Source organism: Salminus brasiliensis, chromosome 10 (assembly GCF_030463535.1).
Source record: "Salminus brasiliensis chromosome 10, fSalBra1.hap2, whole genome shotgun sequence".
NCBI classification, from domain to species: Eukaryota; Metazoa; Chordata; class Actinopteri; order Characiformes; family Bryconidae; genus Salminus; species Salminus brasiliensis.
In genome coordinates this window covers 2,791,855-2,805,387 of record NC_132887.1, presented here as the reverse complement: position 1 = coordinate 2,805,387, position 13,533 = coordinate 2,791,855, and the positions used below count along the sequence as shown (strand labels likewise).

At 35.1% G+C, this 13,533-nt stretch overlaps 1 protein-coding gene across 1 annotated transcript in view; it reads right to left on the bottom strand.

Annotated features, from left to right (window-relative positions):
- gnpnat1 (glucosamine-phosphate N-acetyltransferase 1) overlaps positions 1–11,107 on the bottom strand; it is an 11,284-nt gene extending 177 nt beyond the window's left edge. Inside the window, exons 1-6 of the mRNA XM_072690234.1 lie at positions 10,999–11,107; positions 6,444–6,607; positions 5,508–5,570; positions 4,128–4,255; positions 2,384–2,445; positions 1–1,379 (exon numbers count right to left, since the gene is read on the bottom strand). The exon at positions 1–1,379 is cut by the window's left edge and continues 177 nt beyond it. Coding sequence (XP_072546335.1) covers positions 1,232–1,379; positions 2,384–2,445; positions 4,128–4,255; positions 5,508–5,570; positions 6,444–6,607; positions 10,999–11,006 — 573 coding nt within the window. The 5' untranslated portion in view covers positions 11,007–11,107 and the 3' untranslated portion in view covers positions 1–1,231. The remainder of the gene's footprint in view (positions 1,380–2,383; positions 2,446–4,127; positions 4,256–5,507; positions 5,571–6,443; positions 6,608–10,998) is intronic.
- Between the last annotated feature and the right edge of the window lie 2,426 nt (positions 11,108–13,533).

Genomic DNA, 13,533 nt, shown 5'->3' with positions numbered 1-13,533 from the left:
TCAATTTGTCTGATTTCTCTATAAGCACCAATGCTTGGTCAAATGACTAAAGTAGGTCATAAAACAAGCTCCAAACATGCCTGTTTTAACAGTAAATCACAGAACTTTTTTTCATCTATCAAAAAAATTATTTTGACTGTTTTTCTATTATACATAAAAAATATATATTCCCAGAAAAGGCTGTAAGGTTTTAACCCTTTAAAGCCTTAATCATCAAATAACCGCAAGGAAAAATTTGAATTCTTTAAAGCTGAAGTGTTTATTTGACCCAGAAATGAAATATCTTGCCTTTTATATATATACACACACACACAATTTTTTTTTATCCACAGAAAATAATTCACTTAGTAGAATAAGGGCTTGGTTTTCAAAAAATATTTATTTTTCCCCAGCATACATTCAGACCATACACTTCTGTACTCCTGTAACAGACTACACCCCTTACACAACTCTAAAGCCTCTGTCTTTTTGATATACTGTGTATATATGTGGCGTATAAATATATAAAAATAATTCTGTTGATATGTAGTGACATGAATGTATTTTTTTCCCCCAGTTTATTTAAATGTAATTGCCCTCTTATCTCCCCTTATGTAATTTATGCAAATAAATAATGATTAAATAGCATTATCATCAATGGCTGGAACTACTCGGCCAAACAGAACAAACATATGAAAATGAATATTATTAAGTTTCCAATTGCAATTCTAGGTACCTGTAAGAGATGTGAATATGTAGTGATATGTTTGTGATATGTAGTCTGCAGACATGTCAGATTTCTCTATAAGCAAGAATCCTTGGTCAGATTATCAAAATAGGTCATAAAACATGCTCTGAACATGCCTGTTTCAACAGTAAATCACAGAACCTTTTTCCTCCATCAAAGAATATTTTGACTTTTTTTTTTTATTATACATAAAAATATAAATTACCAGACAGAATAGAAAAGACTGCCTCTGTAGAAAATATTCAAGTACCTCTTCTTAAAGACGGGAAGTTAAGCTAACTAAAGAGTGATCCACAAAGAGAACCCCTGCCAAAGCGTCTGCCCCCTGCTGTCCAGCTGAGAAAACATCAACGGTGAACGGAGCGGAATTCCGTTCCCCCACAATTCCTTCATTATTTGACCAGTTTTTGCATTTCTACCTTCAACAAGGCTACGAAGTCGAGGTAGACTGACCACAGGCTCTCCAGGCTCTCTGGACACTCCTGTAAACGCTGATGGGAGGATTCAGTCAAAGAAGCGGCGCTGCATGTAGGTCTCGTCGGAGGCGGAGTATCCAAACTTCTTATAGAACTCCACGTTCTTCTGAGCGCACTCCAGTGTTATTTTATAGCACTGCAGCTTTTCACTGAGCAGAGTCAGTGTGGAGACCAGCCTGCAGAGACAAACACAAAAGGCCAGATCAGGTTAAAATGGGCTGTATGGTTTTAAGCCTTTAAAGCCTGAATCATCAAATAATTGTAAATATATTTGTATGTGTGTGTGTATACACACACACACACACACACATTATATATATATATATATATATATATATATATATATATATATATATATATATATATACACACATACACATACATACACCCATATATATAATGTGTATGTATATATATATATATATATATATATATATATATATATATATATATATATATATATATATATATGTGTGTGTGTGTACATGTTTGTATGTATGCTTGTGTTTGTGTATGTATATATGTATACATATATGTGAGCGTGTAGAGCTGGAAAACAATATTTTATCATATCATAAATATTGTTATTGTGATACACTATATGCTTTTGTAAGAATATCGAGGATATTGTAATTATAATGTGATTTCATTATTATTATTATTATTATTATTAATAATAATAATAATACCAATAATAATAATAATAACCACTGATCAGCTATATCAGTATAAATCACTGTATTTAGTTTCATTAACAATCTGTGGCTACTGATGTTTTTATACTGTGGTTAAATTTTGTGTATCGATATCGTGATATAGTATTTTTACCATATTGTCCAGCCCTAATTATATATAAATATAAACAAATATAAGTAATAAAATAACACAAATTAATATATATTAGTTATTTTATTACTTATTTGTTTAATTTATATTGATATATATTTAATTTAATTGTATAATATATATATATATAAATTAAAGAAATAAGTTTCTTTATTTATTGCTCACAGTGGTGCTCTTAATTGACCTCTTTTGGTTTCAGTGATTCCAAAGATGATAACAGTGATGAAATCATTTGCTTTAACTCTAAATCTTCCTCCAATATGACACTTCAGTGATGGCAGAAGCCAATAAACATGCTTAACCCGCAAAGACCGATTAGATAAACGACACTCACAGTTTTCCCAGCTGTTTCCCTCGGCACACATCACTGACAACCACCTCCTCGACACGTCCTCGCTGCCGGGAAGAACACAGAGGGGTCATAAACACGCACTTCTATTGGACTCTTTAAGCGATCGCTCAGTAAAGTTTAACACCTTCAGTTTTACACTATGAGGACCTTTCAGTGATGGAAGCTTATACTCCACCAATTAGCGTGGTGCTAACTGCATGCTGCCTACATCATCATCACCATCATCACACACCCTCCTCAGTACTCTCTAATAGACCTGATTATGTGCTTTCTGACGCTGCACGACCTACTGTTAGCTAGAACATGGACTAAAGCACAGCACATGGTTAATTCAGGAATTGGGGGTGCATTTTGTGTATCCCAGATAAAGCTTTTGTATTCAGTTTTGAACAATAAAACAAATTCTATTCATTATAATTAATTAAATTATATTAAATATCCACTATTAATAATGCTTGATGTATAATTAGGCACATTTTTATGCACAAAATTTAATCTGAACTAAATGAATCCCATCCCACACATTATTAATCGTCTTCACCTACTGGTTCATAAATTCAACATGCAATAATGAATTAACATGCAATAATCCCAGTTAGTCCAGTTTCAGGCATTTTCAGCAACTAATGATGTCACTTCCTGTTCTTGAAGGTGATGGAGGTGTTGAAGCAGGAAAAAATGGACAAGCGTAAGAATCTGAGATACTTTCACAACACGTTGACAAGACCAGACTGTGATGTTCTAGACAATGACTGGGTCAGAACATCTCCAGAACATCAGACATCAGGTCTAAGCCATCGCCTCACAACCTCACATGACTTAAAAGATCTGCTGCCAGCTTCTTGTGCCAGATACTACAGCAGGACCCCTTCAGAGGTCTTGTGGAGTCCATGTCTGGAATGGTCAGGTCTGTTGTGGCAGCAAAAGGAGGACCTACTCAAAATTAGGCAGGTGGTACTAATGTTATGGCTGATTGGTAGTAAGAGTGTTTCCTTGAGGAACTTCATATAGGGCAGTGGTTATATAGCTATTGATGACAGGGTTGTGGGTTCGATACCCGGGCTCGGCAAGCTGCCACTGTTGGGCTCTTGAGCAAGGCCCTTCACCCTCTCTGCTTTCTGGTCGCTGCCCACCGCTCTGGGCATGTGTGTTCACGGTCACTGTGTGTGTTTGATCACTAGTGTGTGTGTAAGGTGTGGGTCTAATTCCATCTGTGTCCAAAATAAATGATGAAGATTGTCTTGTCTTGTCTGATTTGAAACTGTGGAGAAACCTCTCAAGGTGCTTTAAGGTTTTTTAAGAAGAAAAAGGGTTCCTTGAAGGTTCCTCAAAGCACCTTAAGAGGTTCCTCCACAGTTTCAAACTGAAGAGGTTCCTCAAGGAACTTATATGATTAACAGAAATCCAGTAAAAAGGAGAAACAAGAGCTTCTCATTCTGAAGAAAGAAAGTAGTGACATCTTGTCGGTGAGCTAGTCTGAAGAACAGAGCTCGGTTCCTCCAGGGTTTCTCCTGGACGCCCCCCAGTCCAGCCTGCACAGTGTGGAGGATGTGTTCAACTCCATCAGCAGCAGCAGCAGCAGCAGCTCACCTGATTTACCATCATTAAGCCCTGATTTACCAACAAACCAGGTGTTGATCTGAGAAGAACTCCAACTTCATGGTACCTGTAGTGGAACCACATTTCTAGAAGGGGCCACATGGGCTGATGGTAAGGCGTACTGTACCTTTGCACAGGAATGGATGAATTTGTGCTCTATGATGAGTGTTGCCGTGGCAACGATTTGTCCGAGATTTGTGTCCTCCACGACAATGACGTAATAGTCACCCGATCTCCTCATGTGTTCAAAATTGTCTGTGAGGAAACAGAGAGAGGGCTGAGTATCAGTGATTTCACCTCCCAGTATGAATACGTCCGAATGAATGCAGTGAAACCCAAACCGGTTCAGCAGCTTCACAGTGAGAACGAAGCTGCCATAGACCGGTTCTCAACATCAGACACCCTGAAAGTGAAAGTGGAGTTCCACCGAACACGCCTTCGAGTAGAGACGGCGAATCATTATGGAGCTGATCGGATCCTGTGACCGTGGCGTAGTTTGAGCATTATAATCTACTTAAAGCAGCAGTATGTGAGAACTGGTCTAGAACTGCAGTGTAATTCACTTTTCACTCCACCGCAGTAAATACAAATTGTGCTTTGAGTGCCCCCTCATGGGCAGTTGTACACATGTATTTTGTCAACAGGCTGAGAAATACAGAAGCAAAGAAGTCAAAGAAGCCTGTATACACAAATACGCTATATGGACAAAAGTATTGGGACACTTGCTTCATTACTATTTCTTTTAAATGAAAGGTTGTATAACATGGTTCTATAAAAAAGATGCTACATAGAACCATTTGAGGTTCTTGTCCAACAAGTCTATCATAATCACTAACAGTAATAATAATAATAATAATAATAATAGTTCTCACTATAAGAATTATATATATAGAACCTATATAAAATGTTCTTTCAAAATGAGCTATTTAACATTTGTTTGTGACGTGCTTTTAATAATAATATTTCAAACAATAATAATAACAACATATTATTAACATATCTTGTTATATATGTACATAAGGTTAAAGCTGTACACAAGCATTTTGTCGACAGGCTGAGAAATACAGAAGCAGCCCTGAAGTCAAAGAAGCCTGTATACACAAATACGCTATATGGACAAAAGTATTGGGACACCTGCTCACTCACTGTTTCTTTTAAGGGAACATAAATGAAAAGAGTTAATCCTGCTTTTGTTGGAGTAACTTAGTCTCTACTGTCCAGGGAAGAAGGCTTTCTACTAGATTCTAAAGGAGCATTGCTGTGAGGATTTGATTGAATTTAGTTTAGAGAGTGTTAGTGAGGTCAAAAGTATTGCTTGGATGGCTTTATACCTCTCTAGCCCACGCCTGGCATTAGGCAGCATGGTGCCAATAGGGTCTCGTGGACCGATATTCAATATAGTTTTAATATTAGTATCTATACTGTGAAAGAAAGTAGTACTGATCAATATTTTCTTCACTGGAGTCTGATTTGTTCATGCATTTCTGTGGGTTTGAAGCGGTCGTACCTTGGAATTGTTCTTTAGTGACGTCTCCTGCCACCGTAAGCTGTGATAAGACCTTGTAGTATCCTGCAAATAAGATTAATTTATTCAATTAATGAATTAAATTCCCCTAAACTTATATATAGTATATCCAAATATATATATAGTTATATCCAAAAATGAGAATGAGACAGAATTGAATATTATTGTAATTTAGTACAGGATGATAATCGAGTACAAAACTGATGCAGTTCAATCTTTGCAGTATGATTCATTGATCTGAATGAGGTGATTCAACTGCATCAATTTTGGAGTCAATGATAATTATACTAGGCTGTACACTAGATTATAATTCAAACTAATGAACTGTTGATCTATTCAACTATTGATCTTTTTCCAATCAGAAAAACCAAAAAGGCTACTGTACCCCACTGCTAAGGTGCTAAAAAGATTACTGATTATCAGCAGTAGCAATGTGAATCTTTCATCTCTGGTTCAGTTACAGCTCTTAAGGAAACTATTCAGTGCTTTATGGAATGTCACATTTCCCACAGCATGATTTGATTAGATTGTTTTGGTGTGATTCAACATTATTTTTTTTAATGATTCTTTGAGGTAATTCGTTGGAGCAATGTCAAAGAAGAACCACTTTTGGATTCCTAAAGAACCGCCCAGGCTCTTTGAGGAATCAAACCCGCTTCTTAAATGACACAGCTCCAAGGAATCGTTTTAAAAGTAATGCTGAATCCCACCAAAACTATCTAATCAAATCATGCTGTGGGAAAATGTGACATTCCACAAAGCACTGAATCGTTTCCTTAAGAGCTGTAACTGAATCAGATTCCTGGTTGAAAGATTTGCATCTCTACTGCTGATAATCAATAGTCCCCACAAGAACCAGTCCAGATGTGAGGGACTGAAAGCTGAAAAGTGTGTAGGTACAGAGGGAACAGTCTGTACCTCTGTCTAAATCTGCAGGGCAGAGCGGCCGGAGCACCAGGCCCTCCCCCGGCGCCGAGGGGGAGATCGGGGGAGAGAAAGACACTGTGTTACTGCTCCAGTCCAGATCCTGCAGCAGAGAGGGGTCAAACAGGGGGGTTTCGTCCAGCAGCATTCCAGACACCCTGAGGTGAAACAGGATCACACAGACTATTATAACTGCAGCCACAAATAAAACACATGCCCAGCAAAAGGGTTCTAGATCATTCAAAAAGGTTGTATAACATATGGTTCTATGAAAAAGATGCTACATAGAACCATTTTAGGTTCTTGTTCAACAAGTTTATCATAATCACTGACAGTAATAATAATAATAATAAAAGTAATAATAATAATAATAATAATAATAATAATAATTGTTCTCACTATAAGGATTATATATAGAACCTATATAAAAGGTTCTTTCAAAAGGAGCTATTTAACATTTTATCCTTGTGATGTACTTTTAAATAATATTTTAAACAATAATAATAATAACATATTATTAACATATACTGCTATATAGGTACATAAGGTTAAATACTGTATTTTGATATATATATATATATATATATATATATATACACACTATATGAAGAGTTATTTAAAGAGGAGTTTTACTTATAATGTACATATAAATAATAATAATAATAATAATAATGTTACATATGTTTAATTATTCATAAACATTTATATACAGTTGTTGTTATATATAGTTTACTGATTCTATACAGCCCTCATATGACAGGTTCTTTAAAGAGAAGTTATTTAACAACAGGTTTTTCTTATGATGTGGTTTTAAATAATAATAATAATAATAATAATAATAATAATAATGGTTATTTAACAGTAAAATAAATATTTTCAATATTTGTAAACTTTCTATATGCTATACTGTTTATTTATATATACGGTTAAATATGGTGTACTGATTATATATATATAACCTATATGAAGGGTTCTTTAAAGAGTTTTCCTTATGATGTACTTATGTATAATAATAATAATAATAATAATAATAATAATAATAATGTTACATGTTTAATTATTTATTTAAACACTAAAATACTGAAACACTAAAATACTGAAACACTAAAATACTAAAATACTGAAATAATGATAATGATAATAATAATAATAATAATAATAACCACCATCACCGTTACATAGTGTAGATAACTGTAAACATAACTATATATAACTATAACATAAGCATTCTCTAAATCACAAAGAACAATTTAAGCCTACTTAAAGCCTTAAGAGTTCTATGAGTTGTCCCGGTTCTATGTAGAACCACTGCCTTTAGAAGAAGGCAGTGGCCTTTAGTCAGGTCAGGCAGGTAAAGTCGGTTCTGTATGGTGGAGTTTGATCAGTAAACAGGTCTTAATCAAACATCCCTCCAGTAGACCAGCGTGGACGTCACTCGGCTGTTCTACAGAAACAGGCGTTCTGAGTGACGTCTGTGTGACACACCTAATCCGGGCCTCAACTCTGTTGAAATGTGTAGCAGGAGTGTTCAGTAATCAATCAGTCACCCAGGTCAGATAGAGGGGGGTGTTAGGATGGTGAGAGGGAAGAAGACGACAAACAGGACTTTACAACTTTACAGATTTACAGATTAATTTTACAGCCAGCCGGTTATCACAGCGACTGGGAACTTATCTGACCAGAGAGACCAGAGAGAGCTGTGGCACTGATCTCATGGAACACATGCTGTAATGTCTGTAAGGGCTGATCCAGTGGGAGTAGATGAAACAGCTGGAAGTGATTTAGGTCTGGTAGCTTAGACTACTCTTACTACCCAGATCAATGAAAACCTTCTAGGACTTTGAATGAATGTGAATTTTATTTGTTTTAACATCACATAATAAAATAGATTATATACAGAGCATGACCTGATATAATGGCATATTTTACTTATATGGTCTAGGTAGTAGTGTATATGCTCTAACAGTGGTAGTAGTGTATATGGTCTAGTAGTGGTAGTACTGTATATGCTTTAGTAGTGGTTGTAGTGCGGTAGTAGTGTATATGGTCTAGTAGTGGTAGTACTGTATATGCTTTAGTAGTGGTTGTAGTGCGGTAGTAGTGTATATGGTCTAGTAGTGGTAGTAGTGTATATGGTCTAGTAGTGGTAGTACTGTATATGCTTTAGTAGTGGTTGTAGTGCGGTTGTAGTGTATATGGTCTAGTAGTGGTAGAAGTGTATATGGTCCAGCTAGAATACAGAGAGTGAGTAAATACTCAGCAGTGTTTCAGTATTTCAGTGTTTCAGTGTTTTAAAATTTAAGTGTTTCAGTGTTTCAGTGTTTTAGTGTTTCAGTATTTTAGTGTTTCAGTGTTTCAGTATTTCAGTGTTTCAGTATTTTAGTGTTTCAGTATTTCAGTGTTTCAGTATTTCAGTATTTCAGTGTTTCAGTGTTTTAGTATTTCAGTGTTTCAGTATTGCAGTGTTTCAGTATTGCAGTGTTTTAGTATTGCAGTGTTTTAGTATTGCAGTGTTTCAGTATTGCAGTGTTTCAGTATTGCAGTGTTTCAGTATTGCAGTGTTTCAGTATTGCAGTGTTTCAGTATTGCAGTGTTTCAGTATTGCAGTGTTTCAGTGTTTTAAAATTTAAGTGTTTCAGTATTTCAGTGTTTTAGTATTGCAGTGTTTCAGTATTTCAGTGTTTCAATGTTTCAGTATTTTAGTGTTTCAGTATTTCAGTGTTTCAGTATTTTAGTGTTTCAGTATTGCAGTATTTTAGTGTTTCAGTGTTTTAGTGTTTCAGTGTTTCAGTATTTTAGTGTTTCAGTATTTCAGTATTTCAGTGTTTCAGTATTTTAGTGTTTCAGTATTTCAGTGTTTCAGTATTTCAGTGTTTCAGTGTTTAAGTATTTTAGTATTTTAGTGTTTCAGTATTTCAGTATTTCAGTATTTTAGTGTTTCAGTATTTTAGTGTTTCAGTGTTTCAGTATTTCAGTGTTTCAGTATTTTAGTGTTTCAGTATTTTAGTGTTTCAGTGTTTAAGTATTTTAGTATTTCAGTATTTTAGTGTTTCAGTGTTTCAGTATTTCAGTGTTTCAGTGTTTCAGTATTTCAGTGTTTCAGTATTTCAGTGTTTCAGTATTTTAGTATTTGTGTTTCAGTGTTTCAGTGTTTCAGTATTTCAGTGTTTCAGTATTTTAGTGTTTCAGTATTTCAGTGTTTCAGTATTTTAGTATTTTAGTGTTTCAGTGTTTCAGTATTTCAGTGTTTCAGTATTTTAGTGTTTCAGTATTTTAGTGTTTCAGTGTTTCAGTGTTTCAGTATTTCAGTATTTCAGTGTTTCAGTGTTTCAGTATTTCAGTGTTTCAGTATTTCAGTGTTTCAGTATTTCAGTATTTTAGTGTTTTAGTGTTTCAGTGTTTCAGTATTTCAGTGTTTCAGTATTTCAGTGTTTCAGTATTTCAGTGTTTTAGTGTTTCAGTGTTTTAGTGTTTCAGTATTTCAGTGTTTTAGTATTTTAGTGTTTCAGTGTTTCAGTATTTCAGTGTTTCAGTGTTTCAGTATTTTAGTGTTTCAGTATTTTAGTGTTTCAGTATTTTAGTGTTTCAGTGTTTAAGTATTTCAGTATTTCAGTGTTTCAGTATTTTAGTGTTTCAGTGTTTCAGTGTTTAAGTATTTTAGTGTTTCAGTGTTTCAGTATTTCAGTGTTTCAGTGTTTCAGTATTTTAGTGTTTCAGTATTTTAGTGTTTCAGTATTTTAGTGTTTCAGTGTTTAAGTATTTCAGTATTTCAGTGTTTCAGTATTTTAGTGTTTCAGTGTTTCAGTGTTTAAGTATTTTAGTATTTCAGTGTTTCAGTGTTTCAGTGTTTCAGTGTTTAAGTATTTTAGTATTTTAGTGTTTCAGTGTTTCAGTGTTTCAGTATTTCAGTGTTTCAGTATTTCAGTGTTTCAGTATTTCAGTGTTTCAGTGTTTCAGTATTTCAGTGTTTCAGTATTTCAGTATTTTAGTGTTTCAGTATTTCAGTGTTTCAGTGTTTCAGTATTTCAGTGTTTCAGTATTTCAGTGTTTCAGTATTTCAGTGTTTCAGTATTTCAGTATTTTAGTGTTTCAGTATTTCAGTGTTTCAGTGTTTCAGTATTTCAGTGTTTCAGTATTTCAGTGTTTCAGTATTTCAGTGTTTCAGTATTTCAGTGTTTCAGTGTTTTAGTGTTTCAGTATTTCAGTGTTTCAGTGTTTCAGTATTTCAGTGTTTCAGTATTTCAGTGTTTCAGTATTTTAGTGTTTCAGTATTTCAGTGTTTCAGTATTTTAGTGTTTCAGTATTTTAGTGTTTCAGTATTTCAGTATTTCAGTGTTTCAGTATTTCAGTATTTCAGTGTTTCAGTATTTCAGTGTTTCAGTATTTCAGTGTTTAGAGCAGAGCAGAGCTCCAGGTGTGTTTCTGAACACAGCCCGCAGCTCCTCTCAGCTGAGCCCAGTCTCCCAGTGTTTCCCGGCTGAAGCCTGAGTGGGAGATGGAGCAGAGCGCTAGAGGAGAAGGTGGAGGAGGTGGAGGAGTGTGTACTTACGGAGACATGAGTGTTGGAGCAGCACGGCTTGGTCTTCACTGGTTAAATCGAGGCTTAAGCTGAAACGCAGCTCCAGTCTGGTTCTCTCTCCTCCACATGAACACACACTTCCTCCTCCGGCCGAGAGTGACGTGGCAGCGCAGGGCTGCGTCAAAGGGGCGGGGCGGGACGTCAGACGTCAGAATGAATAAAGGGCACGGTGTGATCATTAAAACATATTTATTATTATTATTCTCTCGAATTTGGATGGTTTCTGAGTCGAACTGTGTAAAAATAATGTTTTTAATATTTAATTAAAAAAAGGTTTATTTGTTTATTTGTATTTTAAAAAAGAAAAAAAAACGTAACATAATATTTTGATAATTATTATTGTATTATTAAAATGTGTTATTATTATAATTTGTAACATTTTAATTACATATACTTTATATATATTGATTAATACACTGCTAATGTTAAGTGGGGTGTAAATACAATATATAAATATTATATATATATTATATATTATATATTATTTAAATACAATTGTAAATGCTTTTATTTTTATAGCTTGAAATGAGATCATCAGGAATTTTATTTGTTTGTTTGTTTGTTTGTTTGTTTGTATAATAAGTTATTTATTCCACCAGGAGTAAGTAGGAATGAAGTGGGTCATCATTTCCAGCATGTGACTGGAACTGCTGTGTCCCACTTCCCTCTCTCTGGATCTTCATAAACCCACATCCTACAGTGACGGAAACCTGAGCAGCAGATCCCTCTGATGGGACCAAAGCTTAAGGCTTACACTGACCCTGTCCTACAATCAGCTATTTCAGCTTCAGGGTACAGATGGAGGAATCAATCAATGAATCAATCAAGGCTAAACTGATAAGTGAACACATGAAGTGAAAACATGGATGGAAGGGTGGATCTGTTGTAGGATGACTCAAAGGATGGATGAGTTAACAGATTAATCAATGGATGAATTAATAGATGGTTGGATGTATGAATAGATGTTTGGATGAAACAAAGGATGGATGGATGAATCAATATATAAAGCAGTGAATCAGATGATGAACTGTTGAATCAGTAGATGGAGTGATGGCTGGATGAATCAATAGATGGACGAATGGATTGATAGACTGAAGGATGGGTGAATCAACTAATGGATGAACTAAATAGATGGATAAATAATTCAAAGAATGGATGGATGGAGGAATCAACAGAGGGATGGATGGATGAATAGAACGATGGATGGAGTATTGAATCAATAGATGAATCGATTGATGAATCAATTGATGGTTGGCCGGATGGATAGATAGTTAGATGAATCAATAGATAAATAAATGGATGAGTTGATGGACTGGTGAATCAAAGGATGGAATGATGGTTGGATGAATCAATGGATAGACTGAAGGATGCATGAATCAACTGATGGATGGGTGGATCTATTGTAGGATATATATATGGATGGATGAATGGAAGGATGAAGGAATCAATGGATGGAAGGATGGATGGAGGCTTGAATCAATAGATGAATCGATGGATCAATCAAGGGATGGTTGGATAGTTGATAGTTGATGTACTGGTGAATCAATGGATGGATGAATGATTGAATTGATGCACGAATCAATGTAAGGGTGAATAAGGGGATGAATCAATTGATGAATGAATCAGTGGATGAATGGATGAATGAGTGCATATACAAATTAATAATATAACAAACAAATCATATCAATATAACACATTAGCAGTATACATATATATATACAGTATACATACATATACAGTATACATACATATATATATATATATATATATACTGTATCAGAGTATCAGAGCTGATCTAGAATCAGTTGCTTGTATTGATTGAGAATATGAAGATCCAGTAGCCAGTAGTCTTCAGCTAACATCAGCCAGTGATTCAGTAGCAGTCATGACTTTTTGATCAAAGCTAATGTGTTATATTTATATGATTTGTTCGATATATTATTAATTCGTATATGCACTGATTCATCCATTCATCCACTGATTCATTCATCAATTGATTCATCCACTTATTCACCCTGATTCGTGCATCAATTCAATCATTCATCCATCCATTGATATATATTATTATCATCATATATATATCATATATATGGGCCATATGTAAGCCACACACACACAGTTACTGGAATTGTCTTCTGTGCTATTGATTAGTGTCGAGCATCTAAACATGAAGATTACTAAAAGCTTTTTCTAATGATTCTGAACAGTTCTGCTCGGTTTGGTCCAGCTGGCAGGAGGTGAATGGACACAACGAGTGGAGAGGACATAAGAGATGGAAAAAGCTGTTGCTGTTTATTGACAATCAGCTCTGCAGAGAACCGGCAGAGTGTGTGTACTGGAGCTTCAATGGTCATCCGTCAATCAGGGCTTTCTGGGAAACAGGCTGTTCATACAGAGTTATGAACGGGGAGCAAAGGTCTGTGCATGCTTCTTATGTCACAATGAAACAAATACACTAGTAACACCAAAGCAACCACTTGACAACACCCTAGCAACCACCTGAGA